General features: G+C 42.7%; 1 protein-coding gene across 3 annotated transcripts in view; it reads right to left on the bottom strand.

The window, feature by feature from the left end:
• Window positions 1–12,844, bottom strand: part of GPC3 (glypican 3) — a 245,626-nt gene that overhangs the window by 90,516 nt on the left and 142,266 nt on the right. For all 3 annotated transcript variants that reach the window (XM_079962803.1, XM_079962802.1, XM_079962801.1), the window contains one exon: window positions 3,428–3,561. In XM_079962803.1, the coding sequence (XP_079818929.1) occupies window positions 3,428–3,561 (134 nt within the window). The remainder of the gene's footprint in view (window positions 1–3,427; window positions 3,562–12,844) is intronic.

Raw genomic sequence — 12,844 nt, forward strand, 5'->3', positions numbered from 1 at the left:
CTCCCGCAGTTTGGTCAAACTCATGTTAGTAGCTTCGAGAACACTGTCCAACCATCTCGTCCTCTGTCGTCCCCTTCTCCTTGTGCCCTCCATCTTTCCCAACATCAGGGTCTTTTCCAGGGAGTCTTCTCTTCTCATGAGATGGACAAACTATTGGAGCCTCAGCTTCAAAATCTGTCCTTCCAGTGAGCACTCAGGGCTGATTTCCTTAAGAATGGATACATTTGATCTTCTTGCAGTCCATGGGACTCTCAAGAGTCTCCTCCAGCACCATAATTCAAAAGCATCCATTCTTCGGTGATCAGCCTTCTTTATGGTCCAGTTCTCACTTCCATACATCACTACTGGGAAAACCATGGCTTTTACTATACGGACCTTTGTTAGCAAGGTGATGTCTCTGCTTTTTAAGACGCTGTCTAGGTTTGCCATCGCCTTTCTCCCAAGGAGCAGGCGTCTTTTAATTTCGTGACTGCTGTCACCATCTGCAGTGATCATGGAGCCCAACAAAGTAAAATCTCTCACTGCCTCCATTTCTTCCCCTTCTATTTGCCAGGAGGTGATGGGACCAGTGGCCACGATCTTCATTTTTTTGATGTTGAGCTTCAGACCATATTTTGCGCTTTCCTCTTTCACCCTCATTAAAAGGTTCTTTAATTCCTCCTCACTTTCTGCCATCAGGGTTGTGTCATCTGCATATCTGAGGTTGTTGATATTTCTTCCGGCAATCTTAATTCCGGTTCAGGATTCATCCAGCCCAGCCTTTCGCATGATGAAATCAACTACAGAAAAAGTAGCTAAGCTTCCCTGTTGCAGCAGAACCCACACAGTGCCCCACAGCGCCCCACAGCCCAACACATTTGTTGTGGTGCACACAGCCTGCTCATAAAGCTGCTGCCTTATCCCAGATGGTGCTATTTGTGCATCCAGACCAGAACGATCTGCTTTTGGACAGAGGCTGCCCTCCCGGTTCTGGGATGAGGCTCCTTCCCTTCCCCAACACCCGGATCTATCTCAGTGCCGATGCTGCCAGGGAAGGAGCCTGCGCTATGTGGAATGCGCTATCTGCCCCAGGGGTGGGCAGAAGATATATAACCTTCCAAGACGATCCTATAATTTTGTAACTATTCAATAATACTGATTAGGGATGCATCGAGATGATCCAATACAGATCTCTATGTGTTGCCTTTGAGCTGGACCAACTGCTTCCTGTGTGTGTGTGTGTGTGCACGCGCGCATGCATGCATGCACGCAGAGGCAAATGATTTTGCTTGCTCCAATGTCTTCTTTTGCAGTGACTTCAACTGGGTTTTCCTTGAACTTCAAGGGTTCGTAACTGAACTTGCACACCTTTCTCTGGAAACTGAAGCCCCTTCTCTTTTCAGTGTCCTGAAATCTTTAGCTGTGAAGCATATGGAAGAAACTGCTTCTAAGTTTTCTTCCCATGCGCCTTCTCCAGAGTGACCCTCAAAGCCCATCCTCCATGGCCTACTCACCTCCTTTCCCCTTGATGGGTTGCAGTCTGCACAAAGGGTGAGCCGTCTTCTTCTCGGGGCTGAAAAGCTCCCCTTTCCTGCTGACTAGGTGGCTCCAGGATGCTGGAGTTCAGGGACTCTGCTGCACAAACAGCGATGGATCTTCCACCCTGGCCACCACACCAGTGTCACGATCTACTGAAAGATCTCTAGGTGCTTTGCACTGCATCAGAAAGGGCTCCTGCCCCCCCCAACTATTTAATGATCAGAAATCAAGTTGCCCATTGAAACATTCTCTGCCCTGGCTGGCTGCTTATTTGTCAAAGGCTTAAGCATCCTCCCCTATGGCCACACCACCTTGAACTTGCCCAATTTTGGAAGATGGGGGGAGGATTTCCACACAGTGCAGCTTCACCCAGCGTGGCTGAATTGTAGAGTTTAAAAAATGCACCTGCCACAGTTACTTGCTTTGTAGAGTTCCCAAAAGCAAAAGAAAAGGTGGAGGACTCTCTTCACTCATGGACTTTCTGGTGACATGCATAAACTATGGCTGCTGCTTGATTCCTGGTATTTTAAGCTATTTGTTTAAAGAGACAGCTTGAGGCAGTATATACCTTTCAGGCTGAAGGAAACTCTTAGGCAGATTAGTTGTAAGCTGTGAAGCACCCACCTGGGGGCAGCCTTAACAAACACAAACCTTTGCAATGCTACCAGTGGGAGTTCTCATCTCTCTCTCAATTTGTTTCCCCCTCTTTAAATAAGCCACCCAGGTCCCCCCCTATAATCAGATTCTGGCAGACTGCACACAGACTTTGCAATAAACAAAGCCACAGAGAGAAAATGAAATATGGATCTATTATTTTTATGTTTATTTCCCCCCTCTGTACTGATGAGGAGTAAGGCAACCCATTCATTGAGGATAATGCATAAACACAGTATTACACAGTAAACAAAATTCAGTTAATGGGTGGCATTCAAGTTTTCATTAGTTTTCCTGAGTATAATGCTTGCGCCTTCATCTTCATCTGTCACTGGGAGACTATAAACTGACAGTGACCCAGAGGGGAATGTGGCTCTCTGCTTAAGAGCCCCTTTCAAACAGGCAGAGGAAATGGTTTGCTTTTGGTCCTTGTGGGTCCTTGTAATCTGCCGCTATGCAACTGACGAGATCTAAGATCACTTCAGGGTGACTTGTCCGCAACACCAACAGGAACATTGCACAAAACTTGTAACAGGCTGGGTTTGCACCATGGCTTCCCTGGAACAGAACTCAGGAGAAGGAGCTCATCCAAAGATTTCCCACAAGAGATGCTGCAAGGATAAGGGGAGGGTGAAACTATCTCGCATATTTGATGCCATTTCTAATGGTACAGAACAGTCTTTTAAGTTGGATCCAGTGTTAACACTTTTGTCATTGGACATTAATATCAATTCAATTCTGCAGCACAGGGAGCTGGTCGGCTTCCTATGGTCTGCTGCCCACTTGGTGAGAGTGCAACAACGGAACTCTAAAACCAAGTTACTATTCAGTGCTCAGAATGCCTTATGTGACAAGGAAGACTTGTAAGAGGCTCCTCAGAATAAGATGGTTTTGCTGGAGCCTGGCTTCTCCTTCTTTCACACATCAATGCAAGAGGGAACACTCTGCCTCCACCTGCTACCCAAGCTTGGACGTGGACAGGATATGTTAAAAGTTAGTAAATCTAAAGATTTTGCATGGGATTGTTACAGTGTGGGCTGGACCTTAAAGGCACAGAAAATAAGACTTGTAACTGGACCAGTGCATTCTTGTTTACCTGGTTGTACTCATGATGAAATATTTTTTTTCCTGCTGAAAGAACTATGCACACAGTCCAGAGCTCCTTACAAGAAGGAGGGGGGGGATAAAAATATAATACGTACATATTGAAAATAAATGGGAATCTTACGAAGATGGCTGGCATTGGCTTTCTCACCTCCTTCTAGTGGACAGAGTTTCTTCGTGTTCCACAGGAGCAACCCGTGTCATCTTCTCCTCAACAAAAAGGTCCTCAGGATACCAAGCTGACCGGGAATGCCTGTTCTGAGAAAGGCTGCATAACTTGCCAATCTGAAAAAAATAACAAAACCAAAGAACCATGAACCTCTCCCCCTCCCTGATATAGTTGCTGAAATGCTGCATAGAGACTCAGAGACAAGAAATAAAGTTGATTATTTGTTCAAGGAAACAGAATACAGAGAAACCCATAGGCAATACTGTCTCCCAGTAAAGCAGTTGCCAGAACTGATGATCTGTGCCTCCCACTTCCCTCTACATCTCCTGGGCCAGATGTTTCCTCCTTGAACTCCATCAGGGAGAGGTCCCCTGTGCTCTTTGTTCTCCTAGATGCAAGCTCCTCCCTGCCCATGGAGACAAGGGAGGAGGGGAGCTGGATACATTAGGACCCACAGGCTCCTTGTGAAGCTGCTGCAGCCTCTGTCCCCTCCTGCACCTCAGCTGCCTGTCCTAGAGTGCTTTCTGCCTCATCTTCCTCTCTCTTACTCAAGCCTGTTGCTTGTTCAGCATCCAACCATTCTGCCCCCGCTTCATCCTCTAACCTGTCTTCCGCATTCCACCAACATCTCCCTGGCTCTGAGCCTTCCTGTTCTGGGGTGGCCCTTGGGGGTTCTCTAGCTGGAGCCTCCCACCCCTCCTCATCCACCAGCCAGTCCCTGACAGCAACACTGGACACTGCCTTATATGGTCTATTGGTCCACCTAGCTTGTTAATGTCTACAAAGGCTCTCCAGGGTTTCAGGCAAGAGTCTGCAGCTGCCATTGGGGATTGAACCAGGAACCTTCTGCATGCAGAGCAGGTGGTCCTCCACTGAGCCCCACCCCTCTTTGCACACGCCAGATCATTTTAAGCCAACACCCTTTGAAACTGCAGGCCATTTTTTCATGGTTTCCTTTTAACATGACCAAAGGAGCAGAATGTGAATTTGTCTCATGTGACCAAAGCTGCAGAACAATCTAATTAAGGATGTTTTTAGCTTAAAACATTCTCATACGTTTATATATTTAAAAATTACGATTTTGTTCAAAAATCTCATCATTTCAGAATACATAGAACCTCAATTTCATTTAAAAAATAAAAAAATACCTTTTTCATTTCATTATAAATCATTTCCCAGAAAGCCTTGATCCTTGGGCACGTCCACCAAAGGTGAAAGAATGTACCTTCAGTCTCTTTACATTTCCAACATTTGTTATCGGGCAAATGGTAAATTTTTGCAAGCTTGACTGGGGTCATGTACCACCTGTATATCATTTTCATAATATTCTCTCTTAAGGCATTACATGCCGTAAATTTCATACCGGTGGTCCATAAATGTTCCCAGTCAGCAACCATAATATTGTGTCCAACATCCTGTGCCCATTTAATCATAACAGACTTTACCATTTCGTCCTAAGTGTTCCATTTCAGCAGCAAGTTATACATCTTTGACAAAATCTTAGTTTTGGGTTCTAACAATTCTGTTTCTAATTTTGATTTTTCCCCCTGGAATCCAATTTTCTTGTCCAGTTTGAAAACCTCCTGTCAGGGAACTGCCATTGGAGCTCAGGGTGGTGGAGAGGCTCTCGGATGCTGGGAGACCCTCGGATGCTGAGGAGGGAACCAGCAGGGGGAGAGGGAGAGTTTCCGCTGAAGAAGAAGGGAAGGAGGTGAGGCTCAGAGACGCTTCAAGCGAGACCAGTGGTGAGAGCTCAGGACCTCCCCTTGGGACGCCCACTCTGCGCAGAAAGCTGTCGCGCAGGGAATCAAGGAGGAGACTTTCTGTCAAAGAACTTTTATGTTGGAAGAAATTCAGGAAACGCCCACTGACGGATTCTGCCAGTGATTAAGGAAGCCACGCACTCATGGCTGTCCGGTTAGGGAAAGTTTGAAACTAACTACAAAACTGGGAGCGTTTTAGCGCTTACGCACAAGCAACCCCTTATCCCATTACACCTCCATTATCTGATAATAATGAAGCCAGTCTCGCACTTTATTTTTTAGTTTCTCAAAGCTCTGCAATTTCAGTTTATCTCCCTCTTGTTCCAAAATTTCCCAATATTTCGGCCATTTGGCCTCCATATTGAGTCTTTTAAAAGCTTTCGCTTCCATTGGTGACAACCACCTTGAGGTTTTATTTTCCAATAAATCTTTGTATCTTATCCAAACATTAAACAATGCTTTCCTGACAATATGATTTTTAAATGCTTTATGTACTTTAACCTTGTCGTACCACAAATATGCATGCCACCCAAAAGCATTATTAAATCCCTCTAAGTCCAAAATGTCTGTGTTTTCAAGAAGCAGCCAGTCTTTCAACCAGCAGAATGCTGCTGATTCATAATAGAGTTTAAGGTCTGGCAGGGCAAATCCACCCCTTTCCTTTGCGTCAGTTAAAATCTTAAATTTTATTCTGGGCTTCTTGCCCTGCCAGACAAATCTAGAAATATCTTTCTGCCACTTCTTGAAACAGTCCATCTTGTCCACTATTTGCAATGTTTGAAACAAAAACAACATTCTAGGCAATACATTCATCTTTATAACTGCGATTCGACCCAACAAGGAAAGCTTCAAATTTGACCAAATTTCTAAATCTTTTTTCACTTCCGTCCAACATTTTTCATAGTTGTCTTTAAATAAGTTCCCATTTTTAGCTGTCATATTAATCCCCAGATATTTCACTTTCTTAACCACAGTCAAACCTGTCTCATTCTGAAACCTCTCTCTTTCATTTGATGTCAAATTTTTCTCTAAAACCTTAGTTTTTAACTTGTTCAGTTTAAATCCTGCAACTTGACCAAATTCTTGAATTAGTTCTAAAACCCTTTTAGTACTAGATTCTGGCTCCTGTAACGTCAATACTAAGTCATCTGCAAATGCTCTCAATTTGTACTGTTTGGCTCCGACCTGTATACCTTCAACCAACCGGTCCCCTCTAATCATGTTCAGCAAAACCTCCAGGACCGATATAAAAAGCAATGGGGAGATTGGGCACCCCTGTCATGTCCCTTTTTCTATCTTAAATTCTTCCGTCACCACATTGTTTACAATTAGTTTAGCTTTTCGTTCAGAGTATATTGCACCTATACCATTTTCAAAACCTTGGCCTACCCCCATCCCCTGTAGGTTCTTTTTCATAAAACTCCAAGAGATATTGTCAAAAGCTTTCTCCGCGTCCACAAATATTAAAACTGCTTTAGTATTTATATTCTCTTCTAATTTTTCCAAAATATCAATTATATTCCTCAAATTATCAGACAAATGTCTTCCCGGGAGAAAGCGTGCTTGGTCTTTATGAATCTCTTTCATCAATACTTTTTTCAATCTCTTGGCCAAAATGTCAGCAAAAATTTTGTAATCCACATTTAATAACGATATAGGGCGGTAGTTCTTAAGCTGAGTCTTTTCAGTCTCTGTTTTCGGTATAAGTGTGATATACGCCTCTTTCCACGATTCTGGTGCCCTTTTCCCTTCCAAAATTTCATTGCAGACCTCCTTCAAAGGTTGTAATAACCACTCCTTCAAAGATCTATAGTACCTGGAAGTCAGCCCATCCGGTCCTGGAGATTTGCCCAACTGCATATTTTGGATGGCACCTTCTACTTCTTGTTCAGATATTTTATAGTTCAACATTAGTTTACTTTCTTGAGAATTTTTTTGTAATCCATTTGTCTTCAAAAATCGTACTATATCCATTTCTTTCTGTGGCCCTTGTGAATATAATTGTTTAAAGTACTTCTGGAAACAGTTTCTAATCTAAGTTGGGTTATGTATGTTCTTTCCTTCTACTTCTAAATTTGTAATAGTGTTTAATTTTTGTCTTTTTCTCATTTGCCAAGCCAGTAATTTCCCACATTTATTTGCTGATTCAAATGTCTTTTGTCTCATTTGTTTGATTTTCCATTCTATTTCTTGATTCATCAGTTCCATATATTGTGTTTGATATAATTTTATTTCTCTCAAGATCTCTTGCGACTTTGGTTTTACTCTCAGTTTCTTTTCCCCTTCCTTTATTTTCTCCAAAATTTTGTCTTTTTTCTCATTTTGGCTTCTCTTCTTTATTGCATTCTGTTGTATCAAGAACCCTCTCATAACGGCTTTACTTGCGTCCCAGATTACTCTTTTTTCAACATCAGTGTTCATATTTATTTCAAAATAGTCTCTCAAAGTTTTTTGGGCCTTTTGGTATTTAAATATACCTTCTTGAAGAAACCAGAGGCCTTTTTCCTGGGCATGGTTGGCCAATTGGTGCCAAAGAAGGACAGAACTTTCTTTATGTATGCGACAACAGCAGCAAGAATACTTATCGCAAAATATTGGAAGACACAAGATCTACCCACCCTGGAAGAATGGCAGATGAAGATGATGGACTATATGGGATTGGCAGAAATGACCAGCAGAATTCGAGACCAGGGAAAAGAGTCGGCGGAAGAAGACTGGAAGAAGTTTAAAGACTATTTGCAGAAATATTGTAAAATTAATGAATGTTAGAATGATGTTGGACAGAAATTAAGTGGTTTCCAGCTGTAATGCTTAAGAGACATGAAAAATAAGGTTTAGAAATAAGTAAAAACTAACAGTGAGGATTTGTTGAACTAACAATTTGAATTGGAATACAAGAAAGGGAGGTATGAGGAGGTCTGGAAAATAAGTTAAAAGAAAATAAGTAATGGAAATTTTATGTGTTTTTAATTACTTTTGTATTTTTGTCATTTTTCTTTCTTTTTTCTTTTTTCTTTTTTTTCTTATTTTACATTGTATTATTTCTTGAAAACCTTAATAAATATTCTATAAAAATAATAATAATAAAAATACATGACTAATCTTTGTTGATGTGAGCACTTTATTATTCCGAGCATGAAAAGATAGCCAGCTCTCAGCAACTTTATTGCCACTTTGCCTGTTTTCTTAATTCTAAGGCAATTAACTTAATAGCACCATTATGCCTTTTATTTTCTCTTTATTCTGCTGCTGGCATCCCTCCTACTCTCCAGGATTTAGCGTAAAGGATCTTTGCATCTTACCACATACCTTTAATACTTCTCAGGATTTGCTATTTGCACACACACCTATAAGAGTCAATAAAAATGTTGCACAAGTCCAGAGAGCTGCATTCAGCCTCCACATTCAATATTTGTCCAATAGTTCTTTGCTGCTGGACACATCCACCACAGGCGGTAGAAAAGTTCCCAATCCCTCCTCACATTTCCATCACATGATATATTAAGTGCCTGTCCTATTTTAAGGTTTCCTAGTGTGGTGTTTGGTGTAAGGTTGAGATGGGAGGTGGTCCAGTGTCAAGTCTAACCCCCTCCCCATGGCACCTATCCTGGATCTGGCACCTCTGGGTGGTACTTTGCTCCTCTTTGCCCTTGCTTCCTCTTAGTGTGCAGTGGTCCCTCATCACATCTTGCTCTTCCCGTCTCTGCAACACCTTCATCCAGCATGAGTCACTCCATCCTCCTCTGTGCTCCAACATCCTACATCACCCCCTTGGTCTTCACAATACTCCTCTTCATGTCTACCCTGGAGAGTTGTGTTGACATTTGGGCTTGCCTCTTCTTCCTTTAAATAGGGCACTACTGTTAGGGTGGGTTCCAATCTGAGTCAGCTACAGGTGCAGGGATCACCTGCTCTGTGCTTTCAGCCTGCACAGGCACAGCAGGCCAGCATTTCCTCAGGCATTCCACACTTGTGTCTGGCGGGTATTCTCTCCAAGCTGCTGACCACATGCATGCAGCTGCCCACTCCTTCTCCTTGGCAAACAATGTTGTTTTTCCCCCCCTTGCCTACTTACAGGCTCACGGTCACAGCAGCAGTAGGGCGGGCGAGTATTTCGGGGCTCCCTGCTTGCTTGAACAGATCCCTCTGGTAATTCTCCCACCAGTCCCATGCTCCCTCCTCAGTCCCTGTTGCTGCCCTCTTCCCGGTTCCCCATGTCTGCCCCATCCTGACAGCTCAACATCAAGCACTCTTTGCCCTGACTGTCACTTTCCCCTCCCCAGCAAGCCTCTTGCAGGTGATCCTCACCATCAGTGTTAGTTTCCTCCTCCTCTGTGGTACCCCTGCGTCCCCTGGCTTCACAGACACCCTCTCCCAGGCATGGCCACTCATGGGGAACAGGCTGATCCATGACACGTAGGTCCAATATTTTGCAACATTAAATGTGTCCTTGGATTTCAACCATTATGGGTGGAATAATGCAGCACATGAGTTTAAGACATGGTAGTATTTGACAGCCCAAGTCAGTCAGAAAGAGCAGGGGCACTGGGAAGGAAGGGCTCTATTTGCTATAACAGTCCCAACTGACAGAGCTTTTCTTGAGAGGTGCACAACCTCTTCTGTATTAATGCTGTCCACAGCGGGTCGTATGCACCCACCTGTTAGGCTCCGGGGTCTTAAATCATAGTATGCCACTGGCTGCGCCCAAACTCTGATGGTTCATTCATCCACAAGAGCAGGGTTGTTGTTTTTTACAGATAGTAACTGGCGTTATTGAATTTTTATGTTCTTGGCCCAACCAGCCAGCTGTGTTCAGCTGTTCCTGATAAGCACTGTGGTGAACTGATGCTAAAGGGAGATGTCAATGCTATCAATCAACAGTCTCTATATATCTGAACCTTTTTCTAGGTTGCTGAGCTCAAGGAAAACAGACATACAAACAAGCAGCACACTGAAACACTTGCTAAAACCTCATTTGTGGCCTTCCTTCAGAGGCTGGAGCCCCCATTTTTTTCCAAAGAGAAGCTTATTTTGTTTCTTATTAGTTTACAAAGGAAAAAAGGGCAACAATTAAGGTTAGGCCATCGACCATGGTTTATAAAATTATGCGTGATGTAGGGGAGAATGGGAGAAGATTTCTCTTTGTGTGTGTTAAATAATGGAACTCAGGGTCACCCAGCAAAATCAGTGGGCAGGACGTTCAGAGCTGACATACTCTAGGCACCATGCGTAATTTATGAAATGCACTGCCACAACCTGTGGCGACAGTATCTAGCATAGATGGCTTCAAAGTAGGGCTGGACACGTTAGAGTTCCACTGAGGAGGAGAGAGATCTATCCATGGCTAATGAGCATGACAGCTGAATGGAGCCTCCACATGTTCAGAGGCAGAATACACCTGGGAGTGACAAGAACTCAGTGTCTTAAAAAAATTTTTTTTTAAAATTATTAGTTTTCCAATTTTATAACAAACATATCAACAAACAAGAAAAACATAACCCTAGGGACTTCCGGGTTGGCGCCTCCGGCAATGGCGGAGTTCCTCCGATCGGGAGGAATTTGCTCCGTGGAAATCAGGGTCTGATCGCCACAGCGAAGGCGGAGACCCACTAAAATCACAGGCGGGAGAAGCTTGTGAACGTGGGATTCGGCTGGCACCCTTTGCGCCTCCCCTGCTCGCGGGGAAACCCAGTTTTGGGGATCCGGAGCAACGTGGGGTGAGTGGCATGGTGCTTCGAATTGATTGCTTTTTTCACGGAGTGAAGCCGCATTGCTGTTGCCGGAGAGCGCTGACATTTTCCTGTGGACAATTTGACTTCAAACAACTACCCGTGAGCAGAACGGAAAATTGGATTTACAAACGTCTCAATTTGGTACTGAAACGGGAAGGTCTCAAACAGGAAGTCCGCCTTCCCCTTTTGTAAATAGATTGAAGCAAAGAAGCTGCAAGCTAAGGTCTTGGAAAGCCTTATGTAAAGGATTAAACTTCCATTGATTGAAATCATTAAATCCCCCTTGGAAGCAGGAGAAGAGGGGGGAAATTTTGGATTGTGTAGCCTGCAGGAGAGAGTGATAAAAATTAAATTACCACTGCTCTGAACCTGGAAACGGGCTGCCAGTAGATTGATGTTTTGGGAGAGTTCATTGACAGTGAAGAGAACTATGTTGACAGTTAGTTAAATAAGAGAAATATATTGTTTCCATTGTCCTCTTCTGCATTTAAAAAGGAGGAAAAGTAACTGAAAATTGAAACTAACTTTACTTTTTGAACTGTGCTTGAAAGGATTGATACAAGTGGAGACTGTTTCCCTCTAGAGGGAGCTTTTGAAACTGTTACAAGAGTGGAGCTGGGAAATCTCCAGCTGCATGATAGATAAGAACTGTGAGAATCAGGGATTGACCTTGGACCGTTTAAGAATGTCGACAGGAGAAGCTTTAGTGACTGCATTATGTAAGATAAGCTACTCGTTGGAACAACTTCACAAGAAGACGGATGTTTTGACTACTAAAATTGATAACTTGGGACAAAAAGTGATTAATTTGGGACAAAAAGTGAGCACCAATACAGAAATTATTCAGGATTTGGTACAGGAATTTACTTTACCAGGACAAATTGTGGAAAAGGAGAAGGAGAAAGTTGTTGTTGTTGAACCTAAAGTAATACAAGTGGGAGCCTCAGCCTTACAGAGGCAAACTGAGGACTATAAGTTGAGGTCTTTTATGACTGAAACTAGAAAAAGTCAGATTTTGAGGATCGGAGCCCAGCCTGGACTGGAAAAGGAAAGTTGGAAAGATCCCTCCATGCAGGGATTAACTAACTTTTGGGACATGGACTTGGGTCAGGAGGAGATTGGAGTTCTGGGGGCCTTTGGATTTGGAGGAATCTTGAAACATGCCCTGAAATACTTTATGGATCTTAGCTTTAACTACGGAAATTTGGCTGACCTGTCGAGAAGGAATAAAAGCATCGTTAGGTTGGAGTTTCCCCGAGATCTGCTCTTTAGCATCAAAGAATATGAAGAAGACCTGCAGAAGGGACGTGGAAAAGAGTTAAGAGCCTCGGACATAAGATCTCCAGGTTGATGGACTGTATGGAGTTGACAGAAGTGACTGGCAGAGTCCAAGACCGGGGAGAGGAGATGGTGGAAGAAGAGTGGAAAATGTAAAGTTTATATATAGAAATATTGTAAAATTAATGAGTGATAGAAAAATGTTGGAATGAAATTTTATGGCCTTAGTGGAAATGTTTTAAGGAGTTAAGCTTAAATAAGTATACTAGTTTTAATGGAAAATAAAATTAAAAATATGTTAAGACATTTATATGACAGAAAATAGAGAAAGAGGGAAAGGAATTGCTGAGACAACTAATAGAAGTAGAATACAAAAAGGGAGGTGAGAGGAGGTCGATGAAACAAGGGAATGAAAGATAGAATATGGAAAAGGTATGATGTATGCTTTTAAATTGTTTTTGCATTGTTTTGTTTAGTCTATTGTGTTTAGTTTAATGTGTTAAGGTTGTGTTTTGTATAGTTTATATATTGTATTGTTTTTTCTCTTTTTTGTTCTTTTTCTCTCTCGTCTTCTTTCTTCTTTTTCTTTTTTGTAAGTTTTAAAAGTAATAAATATTATTTTTTTA

This window comes from Podarcis cretensis (assembly GCF_951804945.1).
Source record: "Podarcis cretensis genome assembly, chromosome: Z".
NCBI lineage: Eukaryota > Metazoa > Chordata > Lepidosauria > Squamata > Lacertidae > Podarcis > Podarcis cretensis.